The sequence below is a fragment of the Schistocerca cancellata genome, chromosome 6, assembly GCF_023864275.1.
Source record: "Schistocerca cancellata isolate TAMUIC-IGC-003103 chromosome 6, iqSchCanc2.1, whole genome shotgun sequence".
Classification (NCBI taxonomy): Eukaryota; Metazoa; Arthropoda; class Insecta; order Orthoptera; family Acrididae; genus Schistocerca; species Schistocerca cancellata.
Window position 1 is genome coordinate 631,331,930 of NC_064631.1, and position 18,098 is coordinate 631,350,027.

General features: G+C 40.3%; 1 protein-coding gene across 1 annotated transcript in view; it reads right to left on the minus strand.

Annotated features, from left to right (window-relative positions):
- Positions 1–2,485: 2,485 nt before the first annotated feature.
- Positions 2,486–18,098, minus strand: part of LOC126088459 (zwei Ig domain protein zig-8-like) — a 203,599-nt gene continuing 187,986 nt past the window's right edge. Inside the window, exon 6 of the mRNA XM_049906601.1 lies at positions 2,486–4,009. Coding sequence (XP_049762558.1) covers positions 3,873–4,009 — 137 coding nt within the window. The 3' untranslated portion in view covers positions 2,486–3,872. The remainder of the gene's footprint in view (positions 4,010–18,098) is intronic.

Sequence of the window (18,098 nt, forward strand, 5' to 3'; positions counted from 1 at the left end):
AATCGAAAACTAGTGCCGAGGCGACTGTGGTTCACCGCAATCCATAGATGAAACACGGCTGCGGAGATGTGTACCAGCGAATAGACGAGCTACAGTTGAGCAACAGACTGGTCAAATGAACGAAAGAACTGCCATCGGTGTCTTCTCAGCGATCGTTCAGTGAACATTAACGCTTACGAGCCTCTGCAGCAAGCGTCTTTTTCAAGCATTACTACTGACCGCTGATTATCGGTGACGAGGGCTGAGATCGGCACGCCAGTATCCTAAATGGACGTCCACTGAGTAGTGGCAGGTGCCATTTTCAAAGGACTAACTCTTTATGCTCTATCTACCAGACGTTCATTGGTGTATAGGGTGCGAATAGTCTGAAAGCTAACACCCAGTAACAATCGTCGGAAGGGCCTAGGCAGGAGAAGGGAGCATTATGGTCTGGAGAATGTTTTCATGGCTTTCCTTGGATGAACACGTAATTCTAGAGGGCATAACGGATTAACACAAGTAGGCTTCTGTTGGGTACCATGTCCACTCTACATGCAGTTCCTTCTTCTCGTCATAATGGCATCTACAAACAGGAGAGCTCAACGTGTCACATTGCTCGCAGTGTACGTGCGTGGCGACCACCTAGTGAGTTGGCCCTTCTTCACTGCTCACCAGCTTCCCTTGATGTTAGCACCATGTGGCGTCAACCTTGAACTCAGCGCAGCCGGCAACGGACCAGAAGAGTGGTCTTTAGGTTTCGGGCCAAAGGTGGAAGTAATTCCGCGGTACCTCAGAGATCCTTACTGAGACTCTTTCAACTTGTCTTGCAGCGGTATGCGCTGCGAAATGTGGTTTTTCAGGCTTTCGACAGGTGGTCACATTAAAGTGACTCGTCAGGCTGTAAGGTATGTGTTGCAAAATTTATTGAAAGAAATGAAGTCACGTTTAACGGCAATAACAGGAACCAAAAGTAAACTGAGTGGCTCTGTTGATTTGTCAGATTACATTGAGATATACAGCTGTGTTTCAGAACACCAGAATGCTACAGGATGAGTAACTGAGGCGCAAACAGAAACGAAACATAGACAGAGCCTTTGAAAAAGCCAATGAACGTTTATTAAGACTGGGAATAATAACGGAAACCACCAATCCGAGAATGCTTTTGGACACGATTTTCGTTACAAGTAACAAACTTTGTGTGATTTCCTCAAAAAACATATATTATGTGTAAATACCGCAAAACTTTAATCATCAACGTGGTGAGAGACGTCAGCAGAAAGTTATATGACAGAATGGCTCACTTTCAAGTCGATGACCTTCGACTCACTTTTTGTAAAATTTAGTAAATTAGTAATTACAAAACCTTACTTTAAAAGTAATTATATATAGATATATGGAGCTGTAGGGGAATAGGAATGGTCATAAGAAGTGCATTAAACACAAATAAAGCCAAGAAACCACCATTTATTGTTAAAAAAGGATGTCATGGAAGTAATTTGTACACTGACAACATTAAACTGATTAGAAATAAATCAGTGCTAAGTTGCACTAAAATGCCAAAGAAAGCTATTAAACAGGAAAATGAGAAACAGCAAAAATAATGCATTTTTAGACGCCCTAGACCAATGAAACGATGTTGTGTTGAAATATGATGTTAACATCATTTAGATGATCTTAGGAGTGAAATATTCAAACCTAAACCGGATACGAAGTGCGTAAATGAGAACTACTTACTAGAGAAAAACAACTATAGCTAGACCGGAGGTCAAGAAAATGAAAAATATACAAAGTTACATTCTTAGTTGACAAGGAACGTAACCTTCAATACGATTAGTAGAAGACCCACTGCATACCAAGAGACCGTTAAAGACAAGCCCTTCTTTAAGTAGCTCTAGAAGATAAAGAATAGATTATTTCACAGTTTGCCAACCGTATTAGCCGTGTCGAATTTCAAAACAGGCTGTTACTGGATTCTCATTAAAGGACTGCGGAATGGGTAATGTTAAGTATTTAGTGATAATATGTAAGTTATATAATGGACAAGTAAATTCATCAAAATATTTTCGTGACAATTTTAGCGACATATTTCAGTTTCTCACTTTGTCAAGAGAAACTACCAGTTAATTTCAATTTAGGTGACATAATGTTCTGAATGTAGAGAACCATGTTTACTTTAAAATAACTTTGTACTGTGTCTGTTTCTCTGGTTTTCCGGAATAAACAAATAAAACTTCTTTATTGATGCTGTTAAGTTCTGATCTGTGTTAAGAAGTTCAAGAATGTCTTATCATCTTTTCCTGAAAATATCATTTATCTTCCTATTATTTCTAAAAATAGTTAATATTCACATGTTAAACACGTGAAAAACGAAGAAAAAATATGCATCTAACTCTATGAAATTGTTGAAGAACATGAACACACCTGTAAGAAGATGAAAATTTAAAGAGAAACTCATTTCCAGTTCCGTTACGATAACACAATGAAAGTTCTAGCTAAGTGCCTTCCAAATATTAGTTAACACAGCTTGCAGTTCAGAGAGGAATCACGTTAATCATAACGCTTGTATAATGATAAAGTTTTCAGATATTTATGTAAACGAAATTGTAAAAAGTTTTCCTGGTTTGCAGGCATGTAAGATTTTCACATCAGTCGTCTCGTTAAAGATAGCGGCTATCTCTCCTCTTTCGTAGTAATAGTAAGAGAATGATAGTTTTTTGGTAGTTCAGTAGCAAGGAGGTTCAAAATCATATGGTTTACGAGCTTTGAAGTGCAGTACTTTCTTTTTCTTTTGCTGCAAGAATTCATACATTTCTTTGTTTGTTTGTAAAATCTTTAGAATTTTCGACACGAGAATATTTGTCTACTTAGAATGATTAGTATTTATGTCCATTAAATGAATTTCTTTAAGGAAAACCTCTACACGATGGAACGGAATTGTAATACACACGACAATTTCAAACATCTGTTAAAAACTATGAATTCTTCAACAACAATTTCATAACAACTCTTATACTGAGCATACAAGTAATTCACAACAAATTTTTACAGGTACAATACCATGCTAGGAAAAGAAGTAATGACACAGAAAACACAAGTAGAACGTAGTAAGTATCGGATACTGAGCATACAACATGTAAAACACTACTCTTTGAAATTAAGAGATAAAAATAATGATTTTTCATTTTTATTTCCGATCTGTTCAATATTTATAGAAAATAGTGTGTCATGATTCAGTTCGCACAAGTCCAGATTCCGTCTCTGTCCCATAATTTTAATATTAAAATAATTTACGTATATTTCCTGACGAGCCACTTCCAGGTTAAGGGCGGATAAGAAAAAAAGGAATGAATAGGTATTATGGAATTACGGAATTCAGTTTCATGTTCATTCACTGGACATAGGCGTTCGCACTCGGTGGAATCAATAGTATACGTTGGCCGTTAGCACACTCATATTTGACGTAAGAAGTCTTTTGAGGTTAGTGCCGACGTCCTTAACCGCAAAGCACCACGTAATGTTCTTGTGATGTTCCACAAATGAAGAACCACCATAGTAGTATAAGGATGAGATTCCGTCGGTTTAGCCCACCTTTAACGTCGTGTTAACAATTCAGAGACACAGTTATTGATATGAATAGGCATATAACTACAACATGTTCGTAGCATTAGCTGAAGATGTCTGAACGCCCCACTAAGCCACCTCCCACCTGGCCACCACCCATCTTCCATCAATCCCATACAAAACGCTCTTGCTCCAGCAGTCGGTAGGGGAAGTTCCCCTGAAATCGTTCACACGTAAGTCGCACACCCGAGTGACAGTCTGCCACCAGACACTCGTCAACCTCCGCTGGGTGATCTCAGACAATGCAGACATGTTCAGACGGCGGTGGCGCGCTATGGATCGGCCCCTAGGACGGCGGCAGGCCCGGCGCACAGAGCGGCTGCTATACTGGCCAGCAACAACCACGCCGAGGGACATCGTAGCCAAGACAGCGCCCGCCCGCCGTGCTGCATCGCCGCGGGGTTCTCTCCTGAAACAGTGAGATTAAACACATTTCCTTAGATTAGCTTTCTATCTTTGAGGAGTACAAGACATTTTTAAAGGATATCAAAGCCTCTTTGGATGTAAATCCACATATTCCTCAAATGAGATATTGCAGTTGCTGCTATTTGGCCATCATCAACTGAAGTATTGCAGAATTTGTACTTCAGCACACGTTCAACTTCAAAAAGTCTATCATGTCACCATCACATGCTTCAGGTAATTAACTTAACCCTTTCAAGGTCAAAATTTATTTTGCATACATTTATTTGCAAAAATTCGAACAAAATAGGTCAGAAATTGATAGATAACATACGTCTACTGCCCAGAAAATTTTAAGCTGATTTTGGATATTGGTGGAGTGAGATACATGTGCCCCACGAACCTAATTACACTACTGGCCAATAAAATTGCTACACCACGAAGATGACGTGCTACAGACGTGAAATTTAACCGATAGGAAGAAGATGCTGTGATATGCAAATGATTAGCTTTTCAGAGCATTCACACAAGGGTGGCGACACCTACAACGTGCTGACACGAGGAACGTTTTCAACCGATTTTTCATACACAAACAGCAGTTGGCCGGCGTTGCCTGGTGAAAAGTTGTTGTGATGCCTCGTGTAAGGAGGAGAAATGAGTACCACCACGTTTCCGACTTTGATAAATGTCGGATTGTAGCCCACTGCGATTGCGGTTTATTGTATCGACACATTGCTGCTCTCATTGGTCGAGATCCAATGACTGTTAGCAGAATATAGAATCAGTGGATTCAGGAGGGTAATACGGAACGCCGTGCTGAATCCCAACGGCCTAGTATCACTAGCAGTCGAGGTAACATGCATGTTATCCGCATGACTGTAACGGATCGTGCAGCCACGTCAAGATCCTTGAGTCAACAGATAGGGACGTTTGCAAGACAACAATCATCTGCACGAATACTTCTATCACGCTTGCAGCAGCATGGACTATCAGCTCGGAGACCATGTCTGCGGTTACCCTCGACGCCGCATCACAAACAGAAGCGTCTGCGATGATGTACTCAACGACGAACCTGGGTGCACGAATGACAAAACGTCATTTTTTCGGATGAATGCAGGTTCTGTTTACAGCATCATGATGGTCGCTTCAATGTTTGGCGACATCGCGGTGAACGCTCATTGGAAGCGAGTATTCGTCGCCGGCCGGAGTGGCCGAGCAGTTCTAGGCGCTACAGTCTGGAACCGCCTGACCACTACGGTCGCAGGTTCGAATCCTGCCTCGGGCATGGATGTGTGTGTGATGTCCTTAGGTTAGTTAGGTTTAAGTAGTTCTAAGTTCTAGGGGCCTGATGACCTCAGAAGTTAAGACCCATAGTGCTCACAGCCATTTGAACAATTTTTTTTGGTATTCGTCATCGCCATACTGGCGTATCACCCGGCGTGATGGTATGGGGTGCCATTGGTTACACGTCTTGGTCAGCTCTTGTTTGCATCGACTGCGCGTTGAACAGTGGACGTTACATTTCAGCGCTTGGAACAGGGTTCTACCCTTCATTCGATCCCTGCGGAACCCTACATTTCAGCAGGATAATGCACGACCGCATTTTGCAGGTCCTGTACGGGCCTCTCTAGATGCCGAAAATGTTCGACCGCCCCCCAGGCCAGCGCAATCTCCAGATCTCACACCAACTGAAAACGTCTGGTTGATGGTGGCCGAGCAACTGGCTCGTCACAGTACGCTAGGCAGTACTCTTGATGAACTGTGGTGTTGAAGCTGCATAGGCAGCTGTACCTGTACACGCCATCCAAGCTCTGTTTGACTCATTGCCCAGGCGTATCAAGGCCGTTATTACGGCCAGAGGTGGTTGATCTGGGTACTGATTTCTCAGGATCTATGCACCCAAACTGCGTGAAAATGTAATCACATGTCAGTTGTAGTATAATATATTTGTCCAATGAATACCCGTTTATCATCCGTATTTCTTCTTGGTGTAGCAATTTTAATGGCCAGTACTTCCACTACCACGAAAATTTTTAGCTGACTGATTTTGGAAATCGGTGGGGTGTGAGACACGTGCCCCACTAACCTAATTAGATCCACGTTTCCATGAGAAACTGGGATTTCCGGAGTAATATTTTAATTTTAGAATGATTTTACCGGGATGGAAATTGTAGAAAGAGGTATAACAAATCAGTACCTAAGCACATTTACTAACCTGACAATGAGAAATATTAAATATCGCACACAGGTTTTCAACATAACATTCGAAGACGGCTTTGAGATACCACACTCCAATGTCTTCTCATTCTATGAAGATTTCTAAGGCACGTAAGTCCCACTTAACACAAATTATATACAAATCAGCAGTCACTGAAGTGCGTAGTAATGTTTAAAAATAAACGCACAAATGGTGAGTCACGCAGGTTTTGGATGTCCCTCTAAGTTTATTCCGTTTACATATTTCATATTTTGTAAATGGTTCAGAAAAGTGGTCTTATAAAGTGGTTTCACCAACAGAAACAACTAAATTAACCGAAGATATCGAAATGAGAAGCGTGAAAGTAACAACTTCCCGGTAATAACGTTGTAAAGAGATTAATATACAGAGCCATTTAGCTGTACCTGCCGATTTTGTTTTAGGCAATTAGACCTATTTACAAATTTTGTTCTTGAAGCTACTTTAGCACATTAACAAGGCGAAACATGTTTAAATCTTTTCATTGGTTTATACTCCGGAAATTTGATACTTCCATGCATGACATTTTGATATCTCCTGCTACTAACGTTGTTTCCAATGGTGAACCACTCATTATTAGGCAAGGTTTCTGAACCGTTTACTTACCATTAAGTACTATACATGAAATAATTTTACAGGGACGTTCATAACCAGTATGATTGCACTGTTAATTACTCGAAGAAAGATTGGAGGCACTTGAATAAGCTTGGAAGGAGGAAGGCATATTTTGATCCAGAAAAACGATGTAGCTACCATTTTCTTACGCTTGTGACCGGCAGTCTCAATAAATTGGTAGAATGACATTTTTCCATCAGAATGTATAAAATGTTTTGTCATGCACACTATCGGTTTTGACCGTTGCTACAAGAGACACACTTGAGAATTGGCAATGCCCAAAACCCGTAGAGTCAAAAATTAAAAAAATATATATATAAACAGTCTCGTGGGTAAATGTCGTTCTTCAAATACCATGTAACCCATGGCAAGTCGTCACTTGTATTTTTTACAGTATGATTCCAACTGCTAACAGGCACGCAAAGCTCAGAGAGGGAACGTATCTATTACGTGTCTGTCGCCTGTCTGGATATTGTTCCTGATAAGATGTAGTGCGGGTTGCATAAAACAGATCGGTAGGAGTTAGCTGAATCACCCTGTATATATATGCAGATGAATGAAATAATTATCCTGAATGAATCAGCATTAATTGCTGATTTTTGTGAACCAAGTGTACTAAATTCCCTTTATAAAAGTCAGAAATTCTTTGAGCAGTCTAGTGCTACTTCAGCTTATCAACATGGAACTTTCAACGATGATATACCCACACCCTCCCTGCACTGGATATACGACTTCTGACTCTTGACATTGCCTGGTTGCGGTCAGAGCCAATATTGGAGCACCTGTGTCTTTCAAGATCCATTAGATTGCGTAGATGTTCTGAATCTATTAGTATATGGTGAATTTGGTTAGGTATTTCCATCTGGAGACCTACATGTCATTTTACATACAACTGTCCAGGTAAGTGACGAACTGCATACAAATCTCGAGGAAGCAAATTGTACAATAACTGATTCCATTTTCATTCGAGTTATCATTGAGATTGTATTTGCCAAAACAGTAAGCATAGTATTCTTTTCCTACTTTAGCGTTCATATCTTGAAAAATGATCTTACAGTCTCCTCTCAGACACTCATTGTATTTTTCATCTATCACACTATAAACAGCTTCCTTCTCTAAAAATATCTTCTCTTCAGGTGGGGCATGAACACATACGAGCTAACAGTAAAGAATTTCCCTCGGATTCTGGGTCTGTACAATCAGAATGATGTCGTTCCGAAATCCGTAATAATTCTTGTTTACTTATTTACAGGAATAGTTGTGCGTAACGTATGACCTTTTCCGTCAGCTGTAAGATATCACACAATCCTTTTCTATCACTCCTTCTCGTAATGATCTTACCTCTTGAATATCTGTAATAACCAGTCGGTACTCATTCAGTTGATCAAGTAATTTCCTTATAGTTGCTGCCTGGTAGAGAGAGCATGACGTCCGTCAGCTTGTCGTAAAAAAGTCTGGCAGGTTATTTATTCAGTAGATCTTGTACCACTTGATTTTTGCACATTGTGTCTCATATATGTTCCCGTTTTTAACTCAAGATGAATACCGTGGGCTGTTCCATACTCCATTCTTGCCAATTCTGAACTGGTTCTAAATGCTAACGAATTTGATACTTGTTGTTCATTAAAACCACTAATAGTTTTTGTTTCATATTAAATTCCAGATAAATTTTCATCAGATTTTTAACACGCTAGCATTTGGAGGAAACTAAAATTTGTTGTTGTTGTTGTGGTCTTCAGTCATGAGACTGGTTTGATGTAACTCTACATGCTAGTCTATCCTCTGCAAGCTTCTTCATCTCCCAGTACCTACTGCAACCTACACCCTTCTGAATCTGTTTAGGATATTCATCTCTCGGTCTCCTCTACGATTTTTACCCTCCACGCTGCCCTCCAATACTAAATTGGTGAATCCTTGATGCCTCAGAATGTGCCACACAAACCCGAACCCTTCTCCTAGTCAAGTTGTGCCACAATATTCTCTTATCTCCAATTCTACCTCCACATTAGTTATGTGATTTACCCATCTGATCTTCAGCATTCTTCTGTAGCACCACGTTTCGAAAGCTTCTATTTTCTTTTTGTCTAAACTATTTATCGTCCACGTTTCACTTCCATACATGGCTACACTCTATACAAATACTTCCAGAAACGACTTCCTGACACTTAAAATCTATACTCGATCTCAACAAATTTTTCTTCTTCAGATACGCCTTCCTGGCCATTGCCAGTCTACATTTTATATCATCTCTTCTTAGACCATCATCAGTTATTTTGCTCCCCAAATAGCAAAACTCATTTACTACTTTAAGCCCCTCATTTCCTAATCTAATTCCCTGTGACGGTACGTCACATAAATATTGACATTTTTATCGGTTGTAAACCTTAGTTAAGTATTTTATGAATATAATTAGTATTAAAGATACAGTTAATGTTCTTGAAACAACTGGTATGCAGCGATAATTTAAGAGTAGCATCTTTATTTAATGTCTATTAAAATAAAAAAGGACCGAAAGAGACGCGATTGTACGGCCGAGGAGGAAGGACGTATTTTATGAGACACACACTGTTTTGTTTCGTGATACGGAAGGCTGCTATTGAGCGGCTACACATATTTTGTGTAAATTATTCGTATTTATTGCTAAAATAAACTTGTTATTATTAGTGCCTCTGGTCGACCATTACACGCCGAAGTATTAATTTATTTTTCAGTGTTAACAGTAACTGTAAATGCGAGAGATTTCGTTATAAGAATCTTTTTAAATTGCAACAGATAATTAATTTACGTTAAAGTTCATGTTTTTAAACTATACAGATTCCATGAGTTCAGTAAGTTTTATCTTGGCCGCTCCACGGCAACAATCGAAATTCTCTCAAGCCTTGCTTTGCAATCAATAAATAGAAATTAACAAAATTACATTCTATTCAGTTAACGGCAACTATATTTTAGTCACCACGTTCAAAATCTGAAGTTGGTAGATGAGTAACTGAGGCCCTTCAAGAACCCGTTTCATATTTACTTATGCACGTAAATAAATGGGATAAGAAGTGACAATATCCCTAAGATAAAGAAGCATGCTCATAAATTAAAAATAAAAATATATAAAACATATATGTAATAATTTTTTGCATACGACGTCACTAGTGCCACCAAAGACGTCACATCCTGTAGCATCACCCAATTAATTCGACTACATTCCATTATCCTCGTTTTGCTTCTGTTGATGTTCATCTTATATCCTCCTTTCAATATATAGATTGATTTAGAGTTACCTAATGAAAATTCGAGAGAGAGTCTTCAAAGGAAGCGTATGTGCTTATCGATGAGTGAGGGCTGAGTCACGACCATGAAAGTGTCTGAAATATTTGTAAGCACCCGAAAATACCTCAACCTTTGGCACTGAAAACTAGGGAAATTTTATATCGAAATGTTTGTGAACTTACGATATTTATATGGGTTTGCGTGACGTGGACTTGCAACACTTTTACGCAGGCTAGCCAGTGTTGGATGTCATCTTTTGAGAACAATGGCTGGAACTGATTTATTTTAGAGTGATAATAGATTTAACTTTAAGTATGAACACAAGATTTCTGAATCGCAAAAAAAAAAAAAAAAAATAAAATAAAATGAAATTGTAGTTTTCTGGTGGTAACTGGTAGTCACTAATGTCGTGCGCTGCTCTGAACATTAAATTCACAAAGCGATAAGATCCTTCGTTGGGTTCGTTCAGCAACAAAAGAAATTAATATACTTTAGTATCATTCAAAGCACATGTTAGTTGATAACACTAACTCATATTATCACCATTTATCAGTCCTTGCAAGAAACTGAAACACCTACAGCCGTCCTTATGATGCCATTTATCATACGGCTACCAGTTTCAATGCACTTCAGTGCACGAATTCCGGACTTAGCTGATGCTGAAGCGGTTAACATGAACCGTATAGACGATGCATCAGTGACCATCATCTGGTTTACGCAGACTAACTGTAGCTCTGTTGCTGTCTGTCCAACCATCAGCTGTCAGCTCAGTTGATGGTTATAGAGTCAACATCGCAATTACAGATAGTTATTTGTCTAGTACTTACGTCTTTCCCAGGTAATTGGGTATTTTTAGTTTACTGAAACGCAGGCCACATGTCTTCACGTGTTCTACATCTACATCTACATCTATACTCGGCAAGCCACCTGACGGTGTGTGGCGGAGGGTACCTTGAGTACCTCTATCGGTTCTTCCTTCTATTCCTGTCTCGTATATTTCGTGGAAAGAAGGATTGTCGGTATGCCTCTGTGTGGGCTCTAATCTCTCTGACTTTATCCTCATGGTCTCTTCGCGAGATATACGTAGGAGGGAGCAACATACTGCTTGAGTCTTCGGTGAAGGTATGTTCTCGAAACTTTAACAAAATCCCGTACCGAGCTACTGAGCGTCTCTCCTGCAGAATCTTCCACTGGAGTTTATCTATCATCTCCGTAACGCTTTCGCGATTACTAAATGATCCTGTAACGAAGCGCGCTGCTCTCCGTTGGATCTTATCAATATCTTCTATCAACCCTATCTGGTACGGATCCCACACTGCTGAGCAGTATTCAAGCAGTGGGCGAACAAGCGTACTGCAACGTACTTCCTTTGTTTTCGGATTGCATTTCCTTAGGATTCTTCCAATGAATCACAGTCTGGCATCTGCTTTACCGACGATCAACATTATATGATCATTCCATTTTAAATCACTCCTAATGCGTACTCCCAGATAATTTATGGTATTAACTGCTTCCAGTTGTTGACCTGCTATTTTGTAGCTAAATGATACAGGATCTATCTTTCTGTGTATTCGCAGCACATTACACTTGTCTACATTGAGATTCAATTGCCATTCCCTGCACCATACGTCAATTCACTGCAGATCCTCCTGCATTTCAGTACAATTTACCATTGTTACAATCTCTCGATACACCACAGCACTCATAATTATTTTTTCCGGTTATAGATTGCTCTTCACATTTCTGTCCACACGTTAATACTCGTTTTCTTCATCCTTCTTCTTCGAACTGAAGCTGCTGTTCTCACATTTCGCGGAGTAGCCCCGCAGTTAGAGGTACCATGTCATGGATTGCGCCCCCCCCCCCCCCCCCACCGCGCCGGCTGTTCGAGTCCTGTTGTTGTTCTTAGCATAAGTTAGTGATGTCTTTAATCAGAATACGATTTTTCATACATCAAACGTTATTCCGTAACTTCAAAAATAAACCAGATTATGTGCTATTAATCATCCCAATTTTCAGAAAACTTCAGTGATATTTCGCCAGAACACTATTGTACGGTTAAAAATTAAAAAAACAACAGAGGGCTGTTATTTTCCGCCACTCCTGACAAATGTTCAACAACATTGCCTATTTGATAAGCATTTAGAGCAGTATGTTGTCTGTTGTTCGTTTATCCACAGAAAAACCATCCAGCTTCGTACGAAAATAAACACCGCGGTGAGCCAACTCGTGCTACCGCGGTAGCAGAAGTGAGCCTGTAGGTGGCAGCCCGAGTGCGGAGCGCGTGTTAGCGTTCAGTACAGGGCGCGGTCACTTGTTTAATTAACTCATTTAACCTCAAGTCCAGCAGTAAGCGCAACTCTCACGTATGCTGTGTCTCATCTTTCCTCTCTCTGCCGTCTCTCACTTCTCTCTCTCTCTCTCTCTCTCTCTCTCTACCTCTCTCTACCTCTCTGTATGTATCCGTCTTCCGCTTTCCCTCTCTCTTTTCTTTCTCGGTGTCCTCCCTCACCTTCGCCTACGCGCGAATTGTTTATCCTTTCCTAACCCAAACTAGTCGCCGCTGCTTTCACTTACTTCCACTCTCTCCTCCCATCGCCAGACCGTTTCTCGGTGGTATACTCACACGCACACGGCGAGTACGCCGGCATACACCGCCCGCAGGCTTGCTTAATTAGAAGGCCACACCGGGCGCACTGCCTTTGGCCGGCGATGCCCGCACAGCAGGCAGCTGGGGAAGCCCCACTCCGGTCTATTTGCACCGCCGGGTCGACGCCTCGCTTAATGAGAGACTGCCAGCAGTTGATCAGCATTCCATCGGTGCCGCCTCTTCGACGCCTCTTACAGACGGCGTGCGAAGCTCTGTAATTACGGGGAGGCCGGAGTGGTGGACAGGGCCGAGGGGGGGCTCGCAGCGGAGGCGGTCTCATTTAGAGAGGGCTACTGCTCACCTGCACGGCTAATGGTCTTCTCAGGTCTCTACTGCTAATCAACGATTAGCAGTTGATTTCCAGCGATTTTATTTAAATATCCACGTCGATATATCGTGGACAGATTCCAGACTACGAAAAGACGTAATATCTGAGTTTTTCACAACGTAGGTACAGACATTCTTCATACTGTAGTACTCGTGTTAACAACAGTCGGTGATCGCAATATATTTTTTTAAATATTTTATTTCATCAATCTACCTTAATGGCAACAATAACGTTCCAGTATTGACAAGTTGCACATAATTATTTGTTATTCACAAAAATTTCTGCTTAAAACATGAAAATACTTCGGCATCATTAACAGAATCACATCTTAGTGGGGCAACACATCCTTCCTCAATCTGAGGAGTAGCCTTCCGTCTAACGTTCTGACTTGTAGTAGCGCGAGTATTCCTGAACAGCTGGTCACGGATGCTTATAATAACTGTCAGTACATCTGAAAACGAATCTAAAAAGGAACTTGCCTGGTATAATCATTTTAATAAGAAATTGTATAAAAACGCAACACTGACTCGGCAGTATGAGCTCGTAAGACCAAGGGAAACCAATTCAGAACTGTACAGCAACTGTAAGTTAACATCGTTATGACTGTAAGCTTTTTGCAAATATTGTTCTCGTTTGTAAACGTTATTCGTGTGTGCTGCGTGTGTAATAAAGATGATGAGGTTGAAAGTGACGTCCATTGACTGGAATAGCACTCACATAGTGCATATTGAAAAGTGTATTAAGCTTGCGCTCGAAAACATAAACGCACGAATATTTCGCCAGGCAGAACTACATAGCTCGTAAGTAAAATAACCTGCACGTTTACTAAGATTAAAACAGAAAACTATCTCATGAGCAGTTAGATTTTGTAAAAGAAGCAAATCTTTTGTAAATATCATTACCGATATGACAACAAAAATATTTCTTTTCTTTCCCAGTGCAGCAAACGAATAACAACAAACAAAACTAGGTCCAACTTAGAATGCTTGTAACTGCCATCTGAAGATGGATATGTAAAGAAAAATCCGAAACCGGTCGTGGTCTGAAGATAATAAACCTTTTTACACCACACATGTGGCTGGTAGCTGTTTTTTATAAATTATAAACCTGAATTCAGAAGCATTGGTTGGCCGTTAGTGAACGCAGAAGGAGACAGTTGAATTCACGTGGTCCTCAGTAGATTGCCAAGATGAAAAGATAAGCTAAAGCAATTGGAGATATTGTTTCTGCTTCAGTTTCGCTGGAAAATATAATACACGTAGGTAGCTTTTATTCCTGTAGTTATGTTATACATACCAGCTACTAAAACGCACAATCACTTTTTCCAGCCAAAGCAGTTTTACTCGCTGTTACGCACGACAAGTACGCTGCAGACAAAAGCTCTTGAATCACACTCTCGGTTGGTCATGATTACAGATATGACAAACGGAATGTTGTTAATTAGGTTCTATTTTAGTAACATTTTTCAGCTGAGTAGAACTCTAATATACCTGCCTCTTCTATTGCAAATAGTCTTAAAGTCCCAAGCTCTGCAGTGATGATGGCACATAAATTATTATTAAACACCCTAAGTTGATAACTCTCTGTGACCACACATTTATTTCAAATACAAAACATTACCTTCTTGATTTTCAAAACTGCAAAATTCGGTAGTAGCCACTAGTTCTAATTTACTGCTTATATCGCAAATAAACCGGAACAGGCATTTTGCCTAGGTCATGATGTGCAGAAGAAGTTGATGCAAAGTTCATAAGCAATCGAGAACAGAAGACAGTTAGTTTCTAACCCAGTATTTATACTGTAAGAAGAGCCAGGAGGTACAACCCACAGCTATTCTCGGAAGCTGGTAAACAGTAGTCATAAATTCAATATATGTGTTACAGAACAATGACACATATTTAGAAAGAACGTCTTACTTCAGTGTATCACAACAGTGACGTGAAGCATTGGAAATAAGCGAGAAAGAGAATATCGTTAATTCCATTATATTACCATCTTACAAAAGATGAATAAAATACACATATAAGTTTCATCAGTGAGGAGTAATACTTCCTGAAATTGCTGATTTTCTTTTATGTTCGAAACAGTGTACATTAAAATATTTCATAATCATATTATCACTTAATACTGTGTTTCTTCATCTTCAGTATCATTTTTCAATGTAAAGAGATGATACTGCCTCAGTTTTCCATCGTTAATGTTGCATGGTATTAAGAGAAGACAACTCCATCGTCAGACATGCGTATTATTCATCATTTTGACGATAACACAAGTTTCAAAAAAGTGATACATAGAAAACCAGGGAGGGCACTGGAGATTCGGATTATAATATTATAAAATAATAACACTTATACATTAATCATTTGTTTCAGCAATGACATTCTGTTCAGGTAAATAACAGCAGACAACTACATATTGGAAAATTTGTAAGTGTAAGCGTTATTTAGAGTTTATAGTTATAAAATGGCGACATGTGCAGTCTGTACATACTGTTGTAAAGAGGATAGGGCGTAGCTACAGCGAGGAAATCCGGAATAAAGTAATGGTTTACTACTGGTGATTTTATAATGCCGTTTAGCGGATTCAAAAATAGCCAATATAAGTCTATGCCCAGACAAAGATATCGCTGAAGAATGAAGATACCTCTTACAATCGCTGATTTGCCTAGGGTCATTCAGAAATCACTAAATTTTAAAATTACAACTAAAATCGAACGACTGCGCACCAAATTCATCAAGATACTAATGTGATCCAGAATGAGATATTCACTCTGCAGCGGAGTGTGCGCTGATATGAAACTTCCTGGCAGATTAAAACTGTGTGCCCGACCGAGACTCGAACTCGGGACCTTTGCCTTTCGCGGGCAAGCGCTCTAAGGCAAAGGTCCCGAGTTCGAGTCTCGGTCGGGCACACAGTTTTAATCTGCCAGGAAGTTTCATATCAGCGCACACTCCGCTGCAGAGTGAATATCTCATTCTGGAAACATCCCCCAGGCTGTGGCTAAGCCATGTCTCCGCTATATCCTTTCTTTCAGGAGTGCTAGTTCTGCAAGGTTCGCAGGAGAGCTTCTGTAAAGTTTGGAAGGTAGGAGACGAGATACTGACAGAAGTAAAGCTGTGAGTACCGGGCGTGAGTCGTGCTTCGGTAGCTCAGTGGTAGAGGGCTTGCCCGCGAAAGGCAAAGGTCCCGAGTTCGAGTCTCGGTCGGGCACACAGTTTTAATCTACTAATGTGATGATTAACAGATGTATCTTTGCCAGTCTTCTCTTCGAGAATAGTATCCGTTTTAAGACACCAGTTCGTGTACCGTTTTCGTAGGTGTCATGGCTCATTCGTCTAAAGAACTGCAAGGAAGTCCTAAGCGCAACCGTTTTTCTCCTCCAACAGAATGTCTTTCATTCGGTGAGTGCCATCTCCAACGTTAAAGTGTCCCTCGCGACGCACGAACCGGTAATCTCAAAAGACGTCACAGGTAAGTAAAAGCGTGCCATTTGTCAGCCCGAGCCCTCTGAGCGGCCTCCCATGTATAATCTGAGCAGAAAAGTCTATCTCTCACGGTTGACAGATCCGGATTAAAAATGAAATGGAGCTGGGTCGGGATGGTACGGCGACGGGGTAGAGGGGGAAGTGAGGAGGGCATGACGTTGGAAAGGCGAGAAAGAGAACCGGAGAACAAATTTAGTCCCGCCACTGCTTGAGGAAGGAGTACCACGCTCTGGCGTGTCTGCCTATCTCTAAAAGGATGAAACTCTGCTGAGAGGAATTCAGTGCGCTTCGGTAGCTCTCGGGTCTTCTGGGAAACAAAGGTGTTTCACAAAATGCTGCTCGAAGGCAATGGGCGGAAACTTGGTGCAACGCTAGACGCCTGGCATCCGTCAAGCTCGCTTCAGATCAAGAGATGGATGGCAGAGGCATTTGTGCTCACATCCACGCTGGCGCCATCAAGGCTGTTTCGATTTTACGTCACTGACTTGCTACGGGTTATCCATCGTTCTTCGGGAGGCTTTTCCAATTCTCTAAGCTACTGCACTCTGTGACTCTTCATATTCGCTCTTAATACATTTCCAAAAGTTCTCCTTCAGTTTCCACTCAAGCCCTGCAGACTTTGTTGGGAAAAACTTTATTGTGTTTCATTTCTATGTTATATCATAACTGGCGGCAAGTCTCAGCAAATCACGATCACCTTTAGTACCTGATCCCACATTTTTTGTTAATGATGATCTGTTTCGACCTGACTAGCATTTTATCTTAAGATCTAAATGTAGAAAGGACAAATAAAGTATGACAATAATAAATAACGTAAATGTAACACTGTAAATTCTACCAATAGATTAAAAATATAAACTATGTAAAAGTACACAGCATGCAATGAGGAAGGGAACATTGTCATCACGTGACTTGTGCTAAAATCGGTGACCAGTACACATTACAGTGTATAGAAGAATCTTCTATCATAAAACCTCATCAAAATTAATAATACTTTAATCTAATACATTTTAGAAGCTAAAAATGCTACAAGATAAAAATAAGTATACAAATGAATGAAATAACCTCACATGGCATATTTTCTATTGCGTTATAATAATGGAGAATATCCGGATTTCTACATCTCTGATCGAGAGTGTTGTGGGAAAAATTCGTTTCCATTAAGAAATTGTCAGACCCTTTCTTTTTTAGTACAAATTTCCAGCTCTTGAGGTGAATCAAAATGGTGCCTCCTGTTAGGCTTTTGCAATATTTCCACGTACACTTGGATATCTGTGGTCGAATGTTGATAAATCTGTATTACGTGCAGTTTTCCTTTTGTATGAGAATGTTCATTGGAGCGAAGTTTAAGTGTTCGAACCATCTCATGGCTATAATTTCTGGCCGTGATCACACGTTACCTTACAAACAACGAAAAAGTACTTCCTGTGAGACGTAAGGACGAATCGATTGTCCAGAAGTATTTTCCATTCCAAATAAACAATTTTAAAAATCGAAATAAGAATTATACACTCCTGGAAA